General features: G+C 37.1%; 1 protein-coding gene across 1 annotated transcript in view; it reads right to left on the bottom strand.

The window, feature by feature from the left end:
* Window positions 1-22697, bottom strand: part of ANK3 (ankyrin 3) — a 592702-nt gene extending 570005 nt beyond the window's left edge. The window contains exon 1 of the mRNA XM_031956914.1: window positions 22593-22697. Coding sequence (XP_031812774.1) covers window positions 22593-22682 — 90 coding nt within the window. The 5' untranslated portion in view covers window positions 22683-22697. The remainder of the gene's footprint in view (window positions 1-22592) is intronic.
* Between the last annotated feature and the right edge of the window lie 1501 nt (window positions 22698-24198).

Genomic DNA, 24198 nt, shown 5'->3' with positions numbered 1-24198 from the left:
TATGTGTTACCTAAGGTAACACTCATGTGTTGAGTTCTTGAGGTCTCAGTTTCCTTGTATATAAAATAAAGTGGTTGGAACAGAACAAAAGTTCCCTTTTTGAGGCGTCAAGGACCCCTTTGGTGTCTGGAATAGTTCAAATAGATTATTTTTCAGAATAATGTTTTAAAATACATAAAACAAAATCCCTAACTTTACAAAGGAAACTAACATTAAAATACAGTTATAAAATTACTTGCAAAAAACAAAAACAAGTTTGTGGACCTCAAAATGCCTGAAGCTAGATAATGTCTATAGGGATGTGAAAACCTGTCCTCAAAGCAATCATACTATAAAGCTTAGAGGGTTGGGTAATGGGACAGGGCCCTTAAAGAGATGAGAAAGAAAGATACAGAAGAGAGGACAGACGTGGAGATGATTTTATTAGACCATCAGATCTAATTTTTGTTTTTGAGAGAAAACCAAGGGAAGAGGTTTTAAAATGGTTCCTCAATTATCACAATGAGAAAGAAATCTGGAATGGGGTTGGTTGGAATAATCCTCAAAGTCCTACCTGTCTGTAGAGGATTAAAACACAATAAGATCCTCCATCAGCAGTAGATTAGTGGGACCCCAAATTGTGATTTTTTTTTTTTTGTAAACAGAGCATTGATAGAGTTCTCTCTGAAGGCAGCTAGGTGGTGAGGTATGCCTGAGACTCATTAGACACCCATTAGCTGTGTAATCCCAGGCAACTTCCCTGCCTCAGCTTCCTCATCTGCAGAATGGAAATAAGAGTACGTGGCTCCCAAGGGTGTTGAGAGATCACAGATGTAAAATTCTTTGGGAACTTTAAAGCAATCACCCCCTGATCAGCAGCTTCTGGGATCCAGGGTTTGTTTAGGGCACTAAGGGGTTAAGTGACTCACCCAGAAAAGCATCAGAAGTGGGGTTTCAGCCCAACCCCTCTTGAGTCCAAGATCAAACCTCTAACCATTATTCCACATTATCTATCCATTTAAAAAAAAAAAGCAGCATGTACAAAGATATCGTAAAAACTATCTTCTCAACTTTCAAAACCAAATTCCTCCTTGAAACCACCAATAAAATAGTTTCTAGAAATTGAGTATGGTGCTGGACTTTTCCTGGAGCCACTTCCCCAGCTGCTTCTGTAGAATCTCCCTGTTTAAACGATGGCTTCATTTCCCATCCTCCTCTAACAAGTGCTCAACAGCTAGAACAGAGATGGCATAATGGAAGATTGGCAGAGAGCCCAGCCATCTTGGCGTCTGGCACACAGAATTCATCATTGGCTCTTTTGGCCTTTAGGCAACAGAAACAATCATGCTTAGAACTGAATACTCTCTAATCCAGAGCACATGGAACTTCAACAGAGGAAAAAAATTGGTAAAGAGGATTGTGGGAGGATTTGTAAATGTACAGTCCAAGAAATTAAAGGAAGGAACTAAAGAATGGCCAAGAAACCAAAAAATACAAGAAGAATCCCTGTAGAATAATCCGCCATCCTTATCAAATTTGCAGATGACAAAATGAGTTTACCCTATGCAAGCCAGGCAGAAACCCAAATGATCTCAGCATCCTAGAATGTCAGACCCAATCAAATTAAATGAAATTTAATAAGGAAAAGTATAAGATCTACTTGGTTTCAAAAACCCAACTGTACAAATCTGCTATGGGGCAAAAGAGAAGTCTTTTAAAGAAATATAGAGTATTTTTAGTCAACAAGCTTAGTGGGACATATTCCCCACTCCCAATCACTATCCTAAAAAGCCAGTGTAACATAGCTACAATAGAAGTCAAGCATATGGAATCAGGTAGTTATTGTCCCACTATATTTCACTGCTTGCTTCATTCTCTCCCCATAAGATTAACATTTAGTCTTGGTTATTGTGCTTGAGTCTATTCAAGTCTGAGCATGTATGCCATGTTCAGAAAAGGCCATGAGGAAAGCAAAGGGTTATGAAACCATATTTCATGTAAATTACTAAAAGTAGGGAAATATTCCTATTCATACTATTTGCATCCAAAATTATTTAAAAGTTTAATGAGCCTACCTGGAAAAGTCATAGATTCCTAATTTTAAAATCAGAAATAATTTGAGAGTCTAACCACCTCATTTTAAAGATGAGGAAATTGAGGAACATAGCAATTAAGTGATCTTCTCAGGATCCCAAATTAGCATCTGAGGCAAGATTCAAACTCAAGTCTTTCTAATTTCAAAAGTTTGACACCATCCACCTCTTCTATAGGTTTTAGTTCCTTCCTTTTGTAGGATTGGTTAAGCAAAATGAGGATGTTTAACCTGGAGAAGAGATTTTGGGAGAGCATGATAATTTGAGCTATCATAAGAAAGAATAAGGATTCGATTTGTCTTCATTGATTCCATGGGTTTCAATTAAGAACAGCTGCTTAAAAATCACAAAGAAAAAAACAGTCTGGGAAAGTGGGAAAAAACAGTCAGAAAGCTGACTTGGGAGTTAGAAGGGGCTGGATTCAGGTCTCACCTCTGACACATACTGGCTTTGTGGCACCAAGCAAATCACTCAACCTCTCACTGTCTAAAGAGCAGTACCAATCTGGAGGGAGAAAGGGAGTTTCTTTATAGGGGATTCTTTTAAGTTTTGGCTCCTATACAGAGAGCATACACACACAATATGTATCCCCACACCCCCCAAAATGGATGGTAGTACCTCTGAAGTAGCAAACTCTCCATTAGGCAAAGTCTTTAGGCTTTTGGACACAGATGTCATAGGGATTCCCATCCAAACTTCCACCCAAGGTAGGAATGTTCTCTACAACACGTATGACACATGATATCTTCAAGCAATCATTAACAAACTTTTTTTTTACATTTTTGAAATATTTTATTTTCCCACCAATTACAGGTAAAAACAATGTTGACATTCTTTTTTCGTTGTTTTCAGTTCCAAATTCTGCCTCTCCTTCCCCCAATCCCTTGAGACAGGAAAAAATCTCATATCTTATACAAGTACAATCATGTAAAACATTTCCATATTAGTCATAGTCCTTTTGAGGAAAAGAACTCAAATTTTAAAAGTGAAAAACATATGTATATATTTGTATACATGCTTATGCATGTGAATATATAACCATTTATACACATGTGTATAGTATATGTATAAATAGAACTATAAATACTATAGAACATGTATAAATGTATACCTTGGACATAAATATATATTCATACAACATATAACTAGATAGTTAATTTTCATGGCCTGTTAAAGTGATATAGTTTAATATCTTTATATATTAAATATATTTATATTATTATATTAGTGTTATATCAATAAATATAATATGTTATATTAATATAACAACATACAATATATAGATATATTGGTATATAATATATAAAGAATATATTAATAGATAATATATTATATATTATGCATGTGTGTATATGTATATATAAGTGTGTGTATGTATATAGATAGATATATTAACTGCAATTATCCTGGAAGCGCAAGGTTGCTACTGAACCACTCGTGATCAGTGCCGTCCTATGGAGATCAGTCATGAACTGCAAAATGGAAATGTTTGAAATTGCCCTAACCAGTGATTCCTTACCTAGTGACAGTGCAAACCATAAGAGGCCCTATTAATGTGAGCTGCCATTATCCTAAAATTACCCAGTTCCACCCTTGGTGGAGAGAATAAATCAGTGTAATGATATCAGCCTCCTTGGTGAGTTTACTTACTAGAATAAACTGTTACTCACTGGCGACAAGGGTGCGGATGGGCAGCTGGTAGACAGCTGGGTGCATCATCATTATCATAATAATAGCACTTAGATCGATGACTTGGATAAAGGCATAGTTGATGTGTTTAACACAGTTGTAGGTGACACTAGGTTGAAGAGCACAGCTGACCCAGCGGAAGACAGAATTGGCATCCAAAAGGCTAGAGAGGCTAGAGCACTGGGCGGAACCTAGTAAGACCAAATTCAATAGGCATAAATGTAAAGTCTTACACTTGGATGCAAAAAGTCAACTTCAGTAGTATAAGATCTAGAAAGTGTGGTTAGATAAGAGTTGTTCTGAAAAAGATCTTGAGGCTTTAGTGGACTGCAAGCTTGACACGAGTCAGTCATGTGATGTATCAGTCCAAGAAAAGCCCTTGGGCTGCATTAAAATTAGTATGGCTTTTTGTAAGTATTCCTTGCTTCAAGTGGATGCAATTACATTATTACAGCATACTGAGTATGTGCGAACTAGAGAACCATTACATCACCATACTTAGTACTAAGAATATGTATACTGGAGAACCATCATCTCATCAATCACACTGAGTTATCACCTTGTTGTAAGTATCCTTGTTTCAAGTTCACTTCTCCAGAGTTCCAGCCCTCTACAGCTTTTGGGGAAAGTGAAGCCAAAGTCCCACTGTACCCACTGTACTCTATCCTTATTACTTTTTATCTGAAGGGCTAAATTTATTTCTGGGCACCATGGTTTAAGAAGAATGATGATGAGCTGGAAGGTGCCCAGAAGAGAGCAATCCGCATGGTTGGACCATGAGTCTATGTCTCAGGAGGATCAGATGAAGGAGCTGGGTAGGGTAAGAGAAAACTTTGGAAGGACCTGATAGACATGATCAAGTATTGGAATGGTTTTTACATAGAGGAACATAAAAATAGTCTCTGTCAAATTATGTGTTTTTGTTTAACTGTTTTAGGGTCAAGTGAAATGACACAGCTAACAAGAATCAAGGCCAGATCTGAATGAAGAAAGACAAGGCTTCCTGACTCTAGGTCCAGAGCTCTATCCCTTGAGTCACCTATATTTATATTCCCATAAGATCCTGGCTAAAATATATCAATTTCTCTTTTGAAAGATATTACTGAAGTCTTCCAGTTGCAATGGAAGTACTAACCTTTGCAGCAATCCATTATTAACGAATACTCCCACTTCAGTGAGGAATTTAGAAACTCTTACTTCTCATGCGTAACTAGCTGTACACTCCCATAACTAGAAATAAAGGAAAAAGGAAAAGGACCCATTTTACAAAAATCTTTATCTCGTTTTATTTCTGACAATGAACTAGAAACTAAGGGATGTGCATCAATTGACTAGATAAATCAGGGCACATGCATGTAATGGAATCTTACTGTGCTGTGAGAAATGATCAAAAGGATACATTGAAGGCACCTGGGAAGACTTATATGAATCTATTTGGAATGAAGTGAACATAAAGGAAAATGATTTATATAATAAAAGCAATGTAAAGACAAAACTCAAAAAGACTTAAGACCTCTGATCAATGTAATGATACTCCATGATCCTAGAGAATTCATGGTAAAGCACTTCCTGAAAGAGATGCCAAAGGGTCAAGATGCACTATGAGACAGTCATATAGGGCCTGGCCAATGCAGGACCTTGTCTTATTTGCCTGTGCTTATTTATTACAAAAGTTTTTATACTTATTTAATTTTTAACTAGGAATGGGAATGCAGTAGGAGACTAGTGATAAACTTTCAAATATATATAGGAACAAAAGAGGAAGGCCAGAAGAAATCACAAAAAAGCAGGATAGCTTGAAAAGTCCTATGTTGAATTCACTATATATTTTAAAAAGAAAATATGCTGTATATAATAAAGATTCACAGTTATATATATATATATATATATATATATATATATATATATATATATATATATATGTTTTTCTGATTCTGTTCTACAATTAATATAGAAATCTTTGTATATGTTTGTTGATTTGGGGATGAAAATTTTTCTTTAAAAAGGTAATATTTCTTATTTAGATAGCGGGCATCCATCAGCTCAGCAACCCACATACTGTTATTTCATTAAAAGAAATTTCCATTTATGATTTCACAAATCACATTTGTTTCAGTAATAAGATGATAAAATTTATGGTATTCAAAAGAATATTCAGTTTCTCAACTACTACATCAGCTGTGGGGATTTTCTGCACTAAACAACAGGACTTGAGAATTCAGTGGGTCTACAGGAGAAAGGGAATTCATGGAAATGTCACACAGAAAGGAGGTTGAAAAAGAGTGTCTTACTTTTAGACCTGGGTGGGGATCATTCTCTGAATCCAGAAAAACAATTCCCTTATCTGATCTCAGGTGACATGTAATCCCAGAGCACTGAACCATTGGCTGCTTCTGAAACAAAGAGCTTAGAGTCTTAGACAAGAGCCTGTCCTGGGCCCATTCAGGGAGGCCTCCATCCAGATCCCCCTCACGATGCCAAGAATTCTCTGCACTGCTGGCTGCCCAACAGGTATGTGGCGAGGGATTCCCCGGCTATTTGCAAGCATAAACTCCTGGATTTATTATTGCCCATCGCTAAAGTATGTTTTGCTACCAAAATTTAAAAAAAAAAAAAAAAGAAATTCCTGCATGTTATATATAATTCAAGATACTAGCAAAAATGAAATACAATGCTTTTCTTCTGAAACAGGTGAAAGTTTTAACTCTCAAATACAGGAAAACAACAGACAGGTTCAATTTCCAGCATACACACAATATACAAAATATATGTATATGTTTGTGTACATATATAAACATATACACCTTGTGGATGTGTACATATATGTGTATGTATATAAAACAAATACAGGACAGTTAATAGTCTAGGCGAGAGGTGATGAGGTCTAATCTACCACTGAGGCACATGATTGGAATCAGGTTATAAAAGATGTGGAGGCAGAGCTAATAAAACTCAGCAAACTGGTTCAAAATGGCGGGAGGAGAAGGAATTATAGTGAATGATTTCCTGGCTATGACCAGCCCGTGACATACTCAGCTGTCCTACATACAAGGCACTGTTCTAGCTGATGTGAGGTATTCAGTGTTCATCCAGAGAAACCTCTGGATAATACAGTGGGGTAAAATTTGAGGACTGGGTTGATATTCAAATAAGAGATCGACACTCTGGTAGGCTAGTGTTTTGGGATAGGAGCCCAGTGCTGCTGAGTAACACTGGACAATTCATTCATCCTCTCTAGGTCTAGATTTCCTTATCTGAAAAATAAGAGAGCGGGTTAAGTGATCAGTAAGGCCCCGTGAATTAGACATCTGGGCTCCCATCACTAGATGATGATGCAAGCCCTTGGCACCTCAGAGAGTCAGTGATTCTGGTCATTCTCACCATCCCAGACTCTAGATATGAGGGAATAGAAGGAAGCTTAACTTCCTATCTTTTTTCTCAAGCTTAATAGGTATTGTACAGTCAGCTGACAGTCCCTAAAATGTCTACAGCTTAAAAAAAAAGTTACCGAGTCATTTCATCAACTCACCTAGCACAGAAAGCACAAGGTTATTATAATTGTTTTTTTTTTTTTTTCAAAATTTTTTCCAATTCTTGGTTCTACTCCATTCCATCCTTTCAAAAGTGAGGAAAGAAGTAGAAAGGAGAGGAGGAGAAAGAAGAGAAGAGGAAATGAGAGGAAAGCAGAGGAGAGAAGAGAGTGGAGGGGAGGAGGGGAGAGGAGAAGAGAGAGATCTTTCCTCTCATACACTGTCCCTTCAAACTTTTCATTCAACATAATCTGAAAAGGGAGCAAAAGTTTTGAGTCTACATGGAGTAAACTGTGATCCTCTTAGCATGCAAATGAATGACATTCCCAGATTTTTAACACAGATTGACATGATTGTCTAGAAAACCAACACCCATTGATCTGCAGAGTATAACAAAAATAGATGCCTGAAGACATTTTGGACTTTAGAGTCAGGAAGATCTGAGGTCTAATCTTGTTTCCAATTCTTGCTGAATGTGTGACCTTGGACAAATAGCTAAACCAATCTCTGCCTCAGTTTCTTCATCTGTAAAGTGAGGAGGATGGAGTCAAAGACATTTTAAGTGACTGTCAGCTACGATCCCAAGATCCTTAGTGCCTAAGAGAAAGCACAATATAGAGGATATTTATCCTGGATAATTTATCCTGGATAGATTGATTTACATATTATCTCCCTCATTAGATCACACCCTCCTAAAGGACAGAGACTGTGTCTTGACAATTTTTTTTTTTATCCCTAGTACATGACATGATGCCAGGCACACAGTAGGTGCTTCCTAAACAGAGACTGTCAGAGTTAGAGCTAGCCTCTGAGTCAGAAGAATCCTGATTTATGTCTCAAACACAAATTGGCTTTTAGGACTCTGGGGAAAATGAACTCACAGAATGCAAGATGTAGGAAACTTTCCAATCTACATTGATAGAGAAAATGTCTTTCCTGGAAGTTCCCTAGATCAGCAAAAACACAAATAGCCATTAAATAAAACAACCCAAGCACTTAGCACAGGGTTTGATACCATGAACATGTTTGTTGATTGATTCTAGACAGTGGAGTGAGAATAAAAGGTTTAAATTGTGTCTCTAATAATCCATAATTTTGTAATGTTAAATGAGTCTCTTCTCCATCTGAACTTCTCATTTATAAAAATAGGAAATTGGATATGATGATCTCCAAGGTTCCTGACTATGTCTAACTTAAGATACCAGAGGATTATAGATGGAGAATTTGAAGAATCTTTAGAGATTATATAGCCCCTTTTCTACAATGAGCTGATTCAAGGTAATTTCAAAGAGACTTAGGATAGAAAGTGCCATTCACATCCAAAGAAACAACTCTGGAGACTGAATGAAGACCAAAGCATGGTATTTTCACCTTTGTTGTTATTCTTTGTTTGCTTGTTTTTTCCCCCTTGCTTTCTAGTGTTTTTTTCTTGGGCAACATGATGAATATGGAAATATGTTTAGAAGAATTGCACATGTTTAGCCTACATAGGATTGTTTGCTGTCTTGGGGAGTTGATGGGAGAGAGGAAAAAATTTGGAACACAAGATTTTGTAAAGGTGAATATTGAAAACTATCTTTGCATGTACTTAGAAAAAATAAAATAGTTTTAAAATAAAACTTTTTTTTACAAAGATATGATGTAGCCCAATAGTTTCAATTTACAGAAATTAAGACCCAAAGAGTGTATGTGACTCAATCATGGATCACAAAGGAATAAAGAACCTAAGGAAAGTCTGAGCCCAGATCTTGTGACTCCAAATTGAGTGTTTTCACTAGACACACTAGCTAGAGGATTTTGGAAATTAAACAAAAAGATTAGAGATTGTCCAGTTTGCTTTCTGGAGTCTAGAGTTTTAGCAGAAGGCTAAAACAAAACCTTTTCAGCAAAGACTCCTTCACACCAAGCCCACAGAAATGCATCAAAAGCCGATGCCAAATTTATATCCTGTTCACTAGGCTGCAGAAAGGAGAAAGATTCTATGTTTGTTTCAAACAAACGCTGCCATTGATATTCAGTAAATAGCAGCACAGGTCAAAAATACGGATGTACAAATAGATTTTCTGTAGACGTTACAGACAGAGGAAGTCCATGTTTCAAGGTCAAAGTGAACAGGATGGAAACATCTTTCCGGGGAAAATACCTGAGGCAGGACTGTTCGAAAGAAGTGATTTATGTCAAAGGGGTCACAAAAATAAAAGAAAACTAAGAAAAGCAGTGAGAAGACTGTGATTCTCATCATTTTCTCAACAAGGTAACTGATAGTGGAGTATTTTCCAATGTCTTGTTTTCCAGGATGAATAATCACATCTGCTTTGAGGCAGATGCTGCCCCCAGCAGAGTTGGGCTGGTCCCTTTTTTGAGAGAAGATGGAGTCCTTTACTTCTTCCACAAAGGAAGCCAGGTTTCCTTGAAGAGGGTCTCCTCTAAGCCAAAACTGCTTCTAAATGGAAAGGGGAGGGCAAACAGGGAAGGCAAGAACATGCATTTTCAAAGAGGAAATCAAACCTTCTGTGTTTTGCTATCTGGTTCCTAACAAAGTGTCTGAGCTGCCCTTCCAGGTTGCATGGCAACCGCTCTCCCAGCAGCTCTCGCCTCCAAATTATTCTCATGCCAGAGCTTCCTTCCAAAGCAGGGGCCAAGGACGCCGTGTGCGTGTTTCGGGTTACGTAAAGCCAGGGAAAGGGCTGGCATGGCATCTACAACAGAGGGCAGCAGTGCAAGATGAAGGACAGCCAACATGGAATACACCTTGAAACGGAGGGCGAATAGGGAATCTGAGAGATTAGCTCATCCAAGATCCTTACTTTTACAGTAAGGGAAACTGAGGCCTGGGTGATTTGTGGGTCCAGCAAATAGGTGGCTGAGTCCAAATGGGAACCCAGAGCACTGGCTTTAGAATCAGAGGATCTGGATTCAAGTCCTACCTTTGAGCCTAACTACCAAAGTGATCACAGGTCGCAATTTTTGTAAAGTCAAGAGTTTGGATTAGGTCCCTTCCAGCCCAAAATTTATAACCCTAATCTTGTGAAAGTCCTTTTAGCTCCCTGGGCCTTGGGTTCATGGAAGGGGGTTGCAGATGGTTTCTGAGGCTGCTTCTAGATCCAAATCTATGAGCTTATGTTTTTTCTTCTACCAATTACAGCTGTCAACATCTAAGCAGACCATTCATTTTTCCAAGCTTCTGTTGCACAAAAGGACCCCAAAAATAGAAAATAAAAGAGTAGCATTGCTTTTACTGTTCAATAAGCAGGTATTATGGTCCTAAGCAGTCATTTCACAAGCATTTATAAGCACAGGGTCAGAGGAAATGTGCACCTATGAAATTATCAGGAGCCTGTGAGCTAATTCTCTCCAGTTACCTTCCTTTGAGGGGAGGGACTTCACTCTAGCAACTGAAATAGGGGTAATGACTTCATCATTCAACCAATTAACAAACATTTATAAGGCACTTACAGTTTGCCAGGCACTGAGGCGTTAAAGGGGAAAAAAAAAAGAAAAAAATAAATTTATATAACTATTATATATTTTAAAAGAATAGCAAGTTGTACATAATAGATTTGCAGTTTCATGTGCGATCATCTTTTTATTACATCATTTTATGGAAATACTTGTTTTATTCCATTAAATAAAAAATAAATTAAAAAATTGAAATAATCCTTTAATCAATTGGATTCCATCCTCTGAGGAAAATAATGTGTACATAGACATATATACAGATTATACACAGAGAAAATTCAAGGTGATTTTTTTTTTTCATGGGAGAGAGGGAGATACCAGCAGCAAGGAGTACATGGGTAGACAACGTGGAACCTGGAAAGCCTTCATGGAGAAGGCAATACTGGCCCTGAGCTTTGAAGGGAAGTAGAAAGTGTAACAAAGAGCAGTGCAGGAATGGACGACAGCTTGCATGTGGAATAGTGAGACATCCAGTTTATGCTGGACCACAAGAGTACCTGCAAGAGCACAATATTGCTTGCAAAGACCAATGAGAACCAGGCAGTGAGGGGCTTTATAAACAAACAGACATCTTTTTATTTTCTCCTAGGGGCAGCCGTGTTCAAGGGTTTTGAAGAAATGACTATCAGCCAACATTCCCACTCTCGGCTGCAATGACGAATTTGTGGAGTGGCCAAAAATCGGAGGCCATCTGTACAGAGTGACCATGATTACATGTTGCAATCTCCAATGAGTCCGAGCCTTGCATCCACCCCATATATCATACTGTCAGCTTAAGGCACTTCATCCTTGTTGCCAAAATCATGTTCACTGTTGAGCCTGCATCACCCATCATCAAGGATTAGAAGGCAAATTGGCTGGTTCCAATCAGCAAAAACCTGCTTCTCCTTGTCCCCCAACCCCAGTGGGAGAGAACAAGGGCAGATGATAGATGAAGACAGCCTTGTTCACCACCTGGCCCAGGATGAATTCCAGTGGGGCAGGCTCCAAGCATCATTTTAGAACACATTGAAGTCTGACTTCACTAGCTTAAGAATGGCTATGGGATGCTAGAGCAGGAGGATCCTCATGTTTGGCAAAAATGAAGACAAATCGGGCTTCATTTTGAGGAATCATGCTAAGGAATCTATGGCAGAGAAAGAGAGCTCCAGACATAAATGTAGCCAAAGAGAGGCAGCATGGCGGAATGGACTGGAGGATATTTCCATTGTGCAATATATTCTTTATACTGGAATACTGGAGGATTCTCCATTGTGTAATATATTCTAGATATTACACACTTGGACAAGAAAACCTTCAGCACAAAGATAATGCATATCTTTTTCCAAGTCAAGTCAGTGAGCATTTAATTAAGCACCTACTGTATACTAGGCACTGTCCAAAAATCTGGGAATACAAAGAAAAATTTTTAAAAATCCCATTCCTGTTCTCAAGAACTAATAATCTCAACTGTAAACTACTATGTATAAACAAATTAGAGAAAGAATAAAATGGAGGTAATCCATAAAGGGAAGGCACCGGCATTCAGAAGAATGGAGAAGAGTTTCTTAAAGAAGATACAATTTACCTGAAGCCTGAAAGAAGTCAGGGAACCAAGGATTGGAGATGAGGAGGGGAATGAAGCAAAGATGGAGACAGTCGGGAATAAAAGGATAGAGTTGGGAGCTGAAGTGTTTATATTTGAGGAACAAAATGGACGCCAGAGTCACTAGATCGTGGAGCACATAGAGAAGAACAAGAAGATTGGAAAAGTAGAAAGGGATCAAGTTTAAAGGTCAAATGGAGGATTTTATAGTTGATCCTGGAGTTAATAGGGAGCCCCAGGGATTTATGGAATAGGGGGTAAAACGTAGTCAAGCAGCTAGGGGGTACAGAGGCTAGATCCCCGTCTGGAGTCAGGAAGGCCTGAGTTCCATATATAACCTCAGACACTTCTAGCTGGGTGACCTGGACAATTCACTTAAGCCTGTTTGCCTCAGTTTACTCATCTATAAATTGTGCTGGAGAAGAAAATGTACACCATTACAGTATTGTTGCCAACCAACTAAAAACTACCAACAAAGACGTATAGATTTAGAACTAAAAAAGATGTCAGTCATCATTTAATTTATTCTCTTCTTTTCACAGATAAGGAAACTGAGGCCCAAGAAGGTGAAATTACTTTTCTGTAATCACACAGGTAGGATTACAGGATGGCTATTTCAAACAATAAGAGACCTCAGAGGTCATTCATTCTAGATTCAGAGCCAAAAAGAATCTCAGTCGTCAATCCCTTCTCCCTCATCTTACATATGGGGAAACTGAGATCCAAGGATACTAAATGGCTTTTCCCTGATTACACAGATGGATTTGTGGGATAGAAATTTAGGGACTGAAAAGACATCCAATATGATTTAATTCAACTCCTCATTTAATCAGATGAGAAAACTTGGGTCCAAGGAAGTTAAATAATTAGATCACATGATCACAGATTCAGAGATAGAAGGAACTTCAGAGAATCTGCTCAAATCTTGTTATTTTACAAATAAGGTAATTGAGGCCCTGGAGATTTGTCCAATGTCATAATCAGGCTCAGAGGCAGAATTAGAATTCAAGTCTTGAAACCATATTCATTTAGGCTCCAAACACTTTAGCTCAGGTTCTACTTCAGGATCTCCACAGAGTACCCAGCTGTTGTGATAAGACTAAGACTAACCCTTCCTTATGTCTTGTTGGAGTGGTGCAATTAAGCCTTTTCACCAATATAGCACCAATATTCACCAATAGAGCCATCCATGGATTGGGAGCTTGGTCAGCCTGCCAGGCTGGTGAATAGGGGAGGGGATGGGGCATTCACTAAGTGAGCACAGCTAAAGACAGGTCAGTTGGGCAGGCAGACAAGGCAGGGAATACACATTTAAGATCCAACTGTCACCTCTTCCATGGAGCTCCCCCCCCCCCAAGCTTCTGAATTCATGTGCCAAACAAATCATTTCAGCATTAAATGCTTCTCTAGGGCCTAAGCAAATGTATCTACAAATATTTGGGCAAGGAATCTTTAGAAATGTCTACAAGGAGGCAGGTAAGATCCTAGCACGCATGCTGAGAAGGTGCTAAGACATCTTGTCTAGGGCTTCCAAGAGCTTCATGTATTTGGGCTGATCTCTCATCACTTTGTTTTTTATTTAGCTGTGGATATATCTTAACCCTTCCTTTCACAGTAGATTATAAGCTCCTTGAGGGCACATGTGGTTTTGTTTTTGGCATGGGCCTTCCACAAAATTAGTCCTTAATTAATGTCTCTTTTCATTAAGCTGATTTTCATTAGAGCTTCACTCTAATATGAAAACAGTTGGGAATACAAGAACATGGATTCCAATCATACCAAAAGACTTAGTCTTGAGAGGGGCCTTAGAGGTCAGGAGTCCCCTGTGGTTCCTTTCAGTTCTAGATAGAAGACCCTTTATCCTCCTGTTTAGCATCATATTTCATTTTTTATTTTTTTCTTTTCCAAATCTGTAATTACCTGAAGAAGCTCCCAATGAGCAAATTCCTTGTACCAAAGAGGATTAGGGGAAGAATAAGCATTAATTAAGCACTTACTATGCATCAGGCATTGGGCTAAGTAATTTACAAATCTAATTGACAACCCAGTAAAGTAGATGCAATTTTTATCTCTATTTGAGGAAACTGAAGCAGGCAGATATTATGACTTGGACAATGCCACACAGTTTGTTGAGTGAAGATGTTTGAAGTCCAGTGATCTGTCCACTGCACGCTACAGTCTTAGAGAGTTTCTTGGGGCCCTAAGGGTTGCTTTCTTTCTTTCTTTATTTTTAAAATTTATTTATTGCACTAAATACAAAATAAGAAAAGATAGAATTAAAAAAAGAAAAACAGAAACAGAACATCATCAGGTATCTAGCAGAACATCAGGGAAGATTCAAAATATCTAACAATAAATTTCCATTTCAGGACTGTTTTGTTTTTTTCACTGAATATGGGGTTGATCTTATTGATATGCAGATCATAAGACCATGTTTCCCTTCCCTACACTCCTACACTTCCCTACTTCCCTACACTCCAGTGTCCTGGGGCAGAGACTCTTTATGTGGAGTAGAGAGAAATGAATTTGAGAGTAGTGTCCCAAGTGATGAAATTTCTCTTCTGGTTGGGATTATTCCCTGATGCCAAATTAGCTCCCAAAGATCAGCCTTCAAGGCATTAAGACATGGTGATTTTTTTTTTATGGGTAAAGAGACAAACTACTGACAAAATCAGCAATGGTGGAAGGATTCTGGAGGGGTACAAGGCACATTTCCCAAGAAGCCTTGCCTCTATAGAGCAACAGAATGCAGAAACTTTCTTCCTGGATATGCTTTCACAGAATACAATTAGACTGTACACAATATTTACCATGTATTGTTAGAAATACAGAACCACAAATATTCAGTCTATGAACTATACCAAGCAACTCCATGAAAACACTTTGGGAAAAGCCTCATAAACAGGAATTTAACCTTAGCCCCTGATGACTCCTGCCCCAAAGAATAAATATTGAGGAGACAAAGAAAACATTTCCTAGATTTCAGGCATGAAACAGAAAGCTTTAGAAGAAAGGACACCTATGTTTTTAAACTGAAGTTAGGCTTGGAGCAAGGCCAAGATAGCAAAGTAAAGGCAGGAACTTGCCCAACCTCCCCTGATCTGCTCCAAATTTCTTTAAATAAAGACTCTAAACTAGTTTTAGAACATCAGGACACCCAAAAAGAAGGAGTAGAACATTTTCTAGCCAAAGGCAACTTAAAAGCTCAGCAGAAAAGATCTGGAAAGTCAGAAGATCAGTGAAAAGGGTCTGTGGTAACAAGGTGGGAGTCTGGTGTGCAGTACCAGCACATTCCTGGTCAGTGGAGCCACAAGCCCAGCCAGCCCACTAGATCTTTCGGTTATAGTAGGGCAGGGACACACCTAATAGTTCCAGGACAGAAAAGAGAGCTTGAGGTCAGATTCCTAGAGGGATTTCTGAAAACATCTGCATAAAACCCTTGAAACTTGGGGTAGTGCACTTTCCATCTTGGAAACAGAGTCCTATTTTCACAAAGAGTTAAAAGCTGAACAAAGAATTAAAAACATGTTTCTGATTATTGAAAGTTATTGTGATGAGAAGGTGGATCAAACCCACACTCAGATGATAACAAAGTCAAAGCTCCTACATTCAAAGGCTCCAAGAAAAATAAGAATTGGGCTGAGGCCATGGAAGAGCTCAAAGGGGACTTTGAAAATCAAGTAAGAGAGAGAGAAAAAAAATTAGGGAAAGAATTGAGACAGATGCAAAATGAAATACAAAAAAAAAAAAAAAAAACTAATGAGGAGAAGAATGTCTTTAAAATAAAAATTGGCCAGTTGGGAAAGGAGACTCAAAAGCTTCCTGAGGAAAACAATTCCTTAAAAAACAAAATGAATTGAGCAAATGGAAACTTTATGAGAAATCGAGATACAATAAAGCAAAACCAAATAAAAAAAAAAAGAAAAAAATGTGAAATATCTCACTGGAAAAACAACTGATCTGGAAAATAGATCCAGGAGAGATAATTTTAAAATTACTGTTCTACCTGAAAGTCATGATTGAAAAAAAGAGCCTGGACATCATCTTTCAAGAAGTTATCAAGGAAAACTGTCCTGATATTTTAGAATCAGAGGATAAAGTAGAAATTGAAAGAATTTACTGATCACCTCCTGAAAGAGATCCTAAGATAAAAACTTCCAGGCTATGATAGCCAAATTCTAGAATTCCAGATCAAGGAGAAAATATTTCAAGCATCCTGAAAGAAAAAATTTAAGTATAGTGGAGCCACAGTCAGGATGACACAAGATTTAGCAGCTTCTACATTAAAGGACTGGAGAGTTTGGAATATGATGTTCCAGAGCACAATGGAGCTGAGATTACAACCAAGAATCGCCTACCCAGCAAAATTCCTCAAAGGAAAAGGTGATTATTCAGTGAAATAGAGGATTTTCAAGCATTCATGATGAAAAGACCAGAGTTAACTGGAAAATTTGATTTTCACATACAGGACTCTGGAGAAGCATTGGGAGGTAATCAAGAAAGTAATATCATAAGAGACTTAATAAGGTTTTTCTGTTTACATTCCTACAAGGCGGGGTTGATACTTGTAACTCATTGGAACGTTCTCATTATTATGGCAGTTAGAAGGAGTATATATAGAAAAAGGTATGGGTGTGTGTTTAATATAAAGAGATAATATCTTTTTTTAAATGATGAAATTAAGGGGTGATGGAGGAATGTATTGGGAGAAAGGGAAAGGGAGTAAAATGGTGCAAATTATCTGCCATAAATAGACAAGAAAAAGCTTTTATAGTAGAGGTGAAGAGAGGGAATAGAGGATAAGTGAGTGAATCTTACTCTCATCATAATTGGCTCAAATAGGAAATAACATACATACTCAATAGAGGTATAGAAATCTACCTTCCTCTACAGGGAGGTGATAAAAGAAGGCATATTGGAGTAGGCAATGGTCAGGAGCAAAACACTTTTGAGGAGGGACAGGGTGAAAGCAAAGAGAGAATAAGTTGGGGGGGGGGGGAATACAATTAACAAAAGTAATTGTAAAAAAGTTTTTGAAGTAAGTTTCTCTGGTGGAATACTATTGTTCTCTGGAAGATGATGAGCAGGATGCTCCCAGGAGAAAAAAAAACCCTTCATGAACAAAGTGAAATACTATATACAAAGTAATTACGATGTTCTGGGATGATCATCTGTAAATGATTTTGTTATTCTCAGTAGTACAATCATCCACTCTGAAGGACTTATGATAAAAATCCTATCCCTATCCAGAGAAGGAACTGATCGAGTCTATATATAGATCAAAACATTCTCTATTACTTTCTCTCTCTCTCTTTATTTTTAACTTAATTTTTCTTGAGGTCTTTATTTTCATTAAGATAAGAGATCTGTTTTCTTTCACAACCTGACTGTCATGGAAATGTTTTGCCTAAATTCACATGTGCTTTCTTACTTATGGGTGGGGATAAGAGAGAACCTAGAACTGAAAAATCTTTAAAACATATGTAAAAAAAAGTTTTGAATGTAACTGGGGGAAAATATTAAATAAATAAAATAAATTTAAAATCTGGGGGGGGGGGAGAGAAAATAAAGTATTAGCAATAACAACAATAAAATTAAATAAATTCTTTAAAAGAAAAAAAAATAAAGTTAAGTTTAGAAAAATAAGAGATTTATGATTGGATGTTCTGAAAAAAAAATAAGGGGACAAACAAAAAGTGCTTTTTGAAGAATTGTAGCCATATGAATTTTGAATCTTATCAATTCGAGAGTTATCTTCAACAAAGAAGATTATAATCCATGCATGTGTGCCCACTCCATACAATGTTTGTGTTCTCCTATGAAGTCTACCATAGGGATTATCCAATGTGCTGGAAACCTTTCTGGCATCATGAGGATACCTCTGGAGGCCTTAGGATGTCCCCTAGTCATCCCCCAGCCTGACCATATGTTCTGCTCACCTTCCCTTCCTATCAGTTGAGATGGAGATCATTTTGGTTCTGATAACAGACAGAAGGCAGCTAGGTGGCGCCATAGTGCACAGAGGACCAGGCTCAGTGTCAAAAAGATTCCTCTTCCCAAGTTCAAATCCAGTCTCAGACACTTACTAGTTGTATGATTCAGAATAAGTCATTTAATCCTGTTTGCCTCAGTTTCCTGATCTGTAAAATGGGCTGGATAAGGAAATGGCAAATCACTCCAATATCTTTACCAAAAAACACCCCATAAATATATGGATTCATGATGAAAAATGACTGAATAACAACAGAATAACATTGATTAAAATTTTTGAAGGCTTTGGATTATTGAAAGTAGCTACTTGGGGCCCCCCAAAAAACTCTTAAAATGTTCTCCCTGATCCCAGAACAGGCTCTCAACTTGAGTCCATGTTTACTCAAAAAACATAGTTCATGAGCTCCCATCATTGCGTTTACCATTAAAACACATAATTGTTCCAAACAAAGGAACTTTAAAAAATGCCACAGTAAGAAAAGTAGTAATAAAAAGATTTTTTCCATAAACCTGGGAACAAGAGCATAACTATTTGGATTTTCTATCTAAGGATGGCTTGTATGTGATGATGCTAAAGACCTAAGGTACCGCTTACTGAATGCCAAGTACAGTATTACAACAAGAGATTTTATACATAAATTTCTAGGAAGTGAAATATTAATTAATTTAGGAACAAGTTTGAACAAATTGAATATTTTCTTTTTTATGGCCTTTGATCTAGTTAGTTTTCTGTTACATACTCACATACATACATACCAACTGACATATTAAAGAAGCAATCTCTATTAGACCCAGATGGCTCTGGAGGGGAAAATGAGGCAAGTGACCTTGCACAGCACTTCCTTGCTCAAATCCAATTCATTTGCATGTCATGGCCTCACCTTCCTCATGTCATGGTCCTCTTCAAGAGCAAAGCAAAAACAACAACATTCCCATGGATAACCAGATATAGGCAGATTTTCCTTGTACCTTCACCTAAGGGTGTAGATTCACCATATACCTCCATCTTTGGAATTTTAAATCCCAAAAAAACAAAGAGTAATAGTTTAGAAAATTGGTTTGTTCTTTTTCATTACTATTTTTTTTTAATCTTGTGTGGCAGAGACCTGACTAGTGAAGATTTGAATAGAGATGTTTATAAATTAGAATTGATGTGTACAGATTGTTGAGGGCTCAATTTATTCAGTAGAATCTGAACTTTTGTGTTGACATCATTGTAGCTATCAAGCATATAATATGAATGGTCAGTAACTATAAAACAATATATCAGATGAAGAACATATCCCAAGAATACAATCATAAAACCACCAAAATAGCCATCGAAATAAATTCCAAAATTATCTGAACATAAAAATCTCATCCCTTCCCTTCTCTGTACCTTAGGGTATTATACTCTTGAGGTCCCATCCAGGTTTAGATTTATTACCTTATTACCCACAGTCTAACACCATAAATCTATTTTGTCTTTTAAGAATAGTCTTATATAAATACAAAGTTAAAGTGAGTCTTTTATGTCTTGCATTTACTCTGACTCCATAGTGAAAAAGACATTTTTTTCACACAATGGAAATTTCATGAATTCCAAGTAGACTGGGGAATGCCTAAGGTCCTACGTTATTTTTGATGGTTTGCTATGATCATATTCTTGAGCTATGTTCTTTTTCTGCTATCTCATGCTACAGTTACTGACTATAGCTGTGGTGATGCTGGCACAGAAGTTCAGATCCTACTGAATAAATTGAGACTTCAAACAGAACAACAGTCTGTATACATCAAGCCTAATTTACAAACATTTCTATTCAAACCTTGACTAATCAAGTCCCTGGCACACAAGGTTAAAAATAATGATGAAAAAGAACAAACCTGTTTTCTAAAATAACTACTCTACTCTTCCAATTCTATATACTACAAATAATCAGATGGAATGGTATAGATTGGGATGAGATGAAACAGGCTATAAAAGGAAAGGAAGGAAATGTATCCATGGACAACAAGAACTAAGAGGTAAACAAGGAAAGGTGGCTTAGATATAAATGGATGAGTAAAATCCAATCAAGAGATTAAGCTGAGTAACAACTATCAACATAGTGAAATAATTGGTTTTTTTTTTTTTAATTGCCATCTTGGGATATAACAGCTGTAAAAGTTGTGCACCATCACTATTATTTAAATGATTATTAATCATATTTATATTCCATCTATACTAATACATGCTAAACATTCTGCAAATTTCAAATATGTATTTTAATATCTTTTTCAAAGATGCAATAAAAAGTTCCATAGAGGTTATAATGGAATATTACTATAAGAGGTTATAATGGAATATGTACTGTAAGAAATGATGAATATCAAAGATACTGAGAAACATTAGAAGACTTATGAGAACTGATACAAAGTAAAATGAGCAGAAACAAGAAAACAATGCCCATAAGGAGTACTAAAATGTAAGTAAAAAGAACAAGTTTCACCTCTCAGCCAAAAGAGAAAGTAGAAATTGATTACATTATGAAATTTGGGTCTATAGAAGAAAAGAAAATGTACTTTACTTCTGAAAAAACAGATATGTAGCAATGCATATGTCCTCAGATATAATGGATGAATTAATTTGTTTTGGTATCTCCCTTTTCCTTTTTTTTATTAACAAGGGATGACATTCTGAGGAAGGGGATGATATATTTGGAAATAAAGATGACCTAAGAAAAAGACATCGATTCTTTTAACTCACAAAACATTGGCATTTATCACATTTTTGTTTATCTTGTTAAATATTTCATAATTATATTTTGATCTAGTTTGGCCAGTTCCAGAATGGTGTAGACCACATATGGCCCAAGGGATATGCGTTTGAGAGCTCCAGATTTTATGACTTCAAGGGTCTTATCCAACCCTTATTGATATAGGGTTCTTTCAGGTGAGAAAATTCCCTCTATCAATGCATCTTTGCAACTTACAATCTTATTAAGTTGCCTAGAAGCACCTCGGAATTGAGTACCGGTAATAATAATAATAACAATAATAGGAATTTATGTGTACTTTAAAATTTGCAAAATTCTTTACAAATGTGATTTAATTTAATTCTTGCAACAACCCTGAGAAATAAATACTATTATTACCCTAATTTTACAGATAACGAAACATGCAAACATTTGCATTTGATCATGTAGTTGGAAGTATCTGAGGTCACATTTATTTAAGTTCTTCCTGACTCCTTGCCTAGGGTTGTATGCACTCTAGGGCCACCTAGCTGTCCCTGTGATTTACCTATATACATTACTGGTATGGGTCAAATAGGCACTTTGAGGGCTTCCTGGCTTTGAGGCCATATCTTCAGGCACTCAGCAACAAGGGAAATCCTGCTTTGCTTCTCAGATACTCAGACATGTTATCTCCTGATTCTTATTGATGCTTTCTTTGAAGAAATTATCATTAGGGCATCTGAAGTCTGCTCTATTAAAAAGGACTAGTAATTCCTAAATGAGGTCAGCTGGGTAGCACCACGGATAGAGCATGAGTCCTGGAATCAGGAAGATCTGAATTTAGATCCAGCTTCAAATACTGGGTGTTTGACCTTGGAGTCGAGAAGAGGCAGACACAAATGGAATAACTCAGCAACAACAAAATTCCTAATCCAGCCTCTTCTGCTCAGTATCCATGGCAAATGGTTAACCAGCTTCTGCTAGAAGCTCTCTGGTTCAAGGGAGCTCACTACCTTCCAGAGACAATTCTCACTGTTAGGAAGATTTTGCTTACATCAAATCAAAATGTGCCCCTCTGCCACATCCACTCAAGGCTTTTAGATTTACAATGTCTTTGTATATCATGAACACAAGTGAGAGAAAGGTTTCTCTAATGGCATTTAGGAAGCTTTTTCTAACTTGTTTTCAGAAAGAAAATAGCACACTGAAAAGAACTCTAGATGCTGAATCAGAAGCTCCAACCCCCCCAAGTCCAGTAAGATCATAACAAAGTCACTGAAGAAACTCAGCATTTAAGTGCCTACTGTGTGCCAGGCCCTACACTAAGTACTTTAAAAACATTGTTCCATTTAATCTTCACAATAAACAAGGGAGGGGGGTGCCATTATTATCCCATTCCTCATACATAAAGTGTGGATGAAAGAATCCTCACAGGACCTACCTCACAGAATTTCATGGAAATGCTGCATGTATTGTTGGATGTTTTTGAAGATTATGCAACAGAAGGAAACAACTTTTCAAATTAAAAAAAGAAGAGCTGTCACAAGGTTTAAGCAAATTTTATTTTTACCTTTCTAGAACTCCGTGGGTTATAGGATCCATGGTTATCCTGGGGGGAAAAAAAGGAAAACAATATTACCATAAACATGAAATAAGTCATATCACATTAATGAGCACTGTGACTCTAATAAAATGCACTTTTGCACAGGAATATGAAAGTACAACACATGTTCTCATACCTCGAGAGGAGGGAGGATCAAAGATATATAAAGTCAATCAATAAAGATGATATAGTAACAGAAAGGTTGATGCTTCCTTAGATATTATATGTGGATACAATCCAAAATCAAAGACAACCACAAAACCTAAGTAATTGCTAACGAAATGGGGGATGGCAAACTGTAATAGCCAAAGATAGGAGCCAAGCTAGCTCTTTGAAAGTCCAGAGCACCAGCCAAACATGTCTAAAATTTCAAATATAAAGCTGTAACAACTCCATATAAAAATGAAATCATTTTTTCATTGAGTGGGAAAATGTAATCTTATTATAAAGCATTTATTTTGACACCTATTACAAGATGACCCAGAGAATCACAGCTTTTCCATGTTGAGAATTGCTTCTGCAGTCATTTCATCCAATATACAGCCCCCAAGAGAAACCCTATTATAACTCATCTGACAGGGGAGGCAAAGTGCTATCTGCTGGCTCAGCCAGAGAACTGGGGTTTAAACTCCATTCCCAAATGAATGGGGCTTGGATGACCCAGCACGAGCTGCTTGGCTCCACTGGGCCTCAGTTTCCTCATATTAAAATAAAGAAATTAAATTAGATAACCTCAGAGAGGTCCTCCCATTTCTAGAATTAGAATCCTGTGGCATAAGAAACTTACCAGCCTTCCCTTGAAGACTTAGCCTAAAGGAGAACACATTATTTCTCCATATTCTATTGGGCTTAATTCTTTCTAATATTGTTTAACAACAAGCCACACAGGAAGGACATGCTGCCCTCATTATCTATCTATATCTATCTATCTATCTATTTGCCTGTCTATTTAACTATGTCTGTCTATTTTATCTAGCTAGTTAGCTAGTGAACTGTCTGCTTATTTAACTATCATCTACCTATCCATCCATCTAATTATCTATTTATCTGTCTGCCTATTTAACTATCTATATAATCTATCTCTCTGCCTTCTATCAGTTGGTTTAACTATTTATTTCTCCATCTAATTATGTTTGTCTGTCTTTCTAATTAGCTATTTGTCTATTGATCAGTCTGTCGGTATATCTACCAATTGATAGATCGATCAGTCTATCTACCTATTTATTTGTATCTATCGATCATTTCTCTATCCACATTTATGTATATGTATATTTAGAAATATTGCATATATAGATATATGTATATGCATATGAATATATAGATAGAGATATACATATCCAGAGATAGGAGAGGAGGTAAAGAAAGAGGGAGGCAAGGAAGAAGGGAGAAATAGACAGATAGAAACTGAAAGACAGAGAGAGCAAGGGAGAAGAAGATATGAAGAAAAGAAGGGACAGACGATAGAAGGGAGAGGAGAGAAACAGAAAACAGATTTCTAGTATATGTACATATACAAAACTTTTAGTAAGTAAACAGTGCTAGGTATATCACATGATTCCTATAATTTCTAAAG

This window comes from Sarcophilus harrisii, chromosome 2 (assembly GCF_902635505.1).
Source record: "Sarcophilus harrisii chromosome 2, mSarHar1.11, whole genome shotgun sequence".
NCBI lineage: Eukaryota > Metazoa > Chordata > Mammalia > Dasyuromorphia > Dasyuridae > Sarcophilus > Sarcophilus harrisii.
This window is presented reverse-complemented; position numbering and strand designations above follow the sequence as displayed.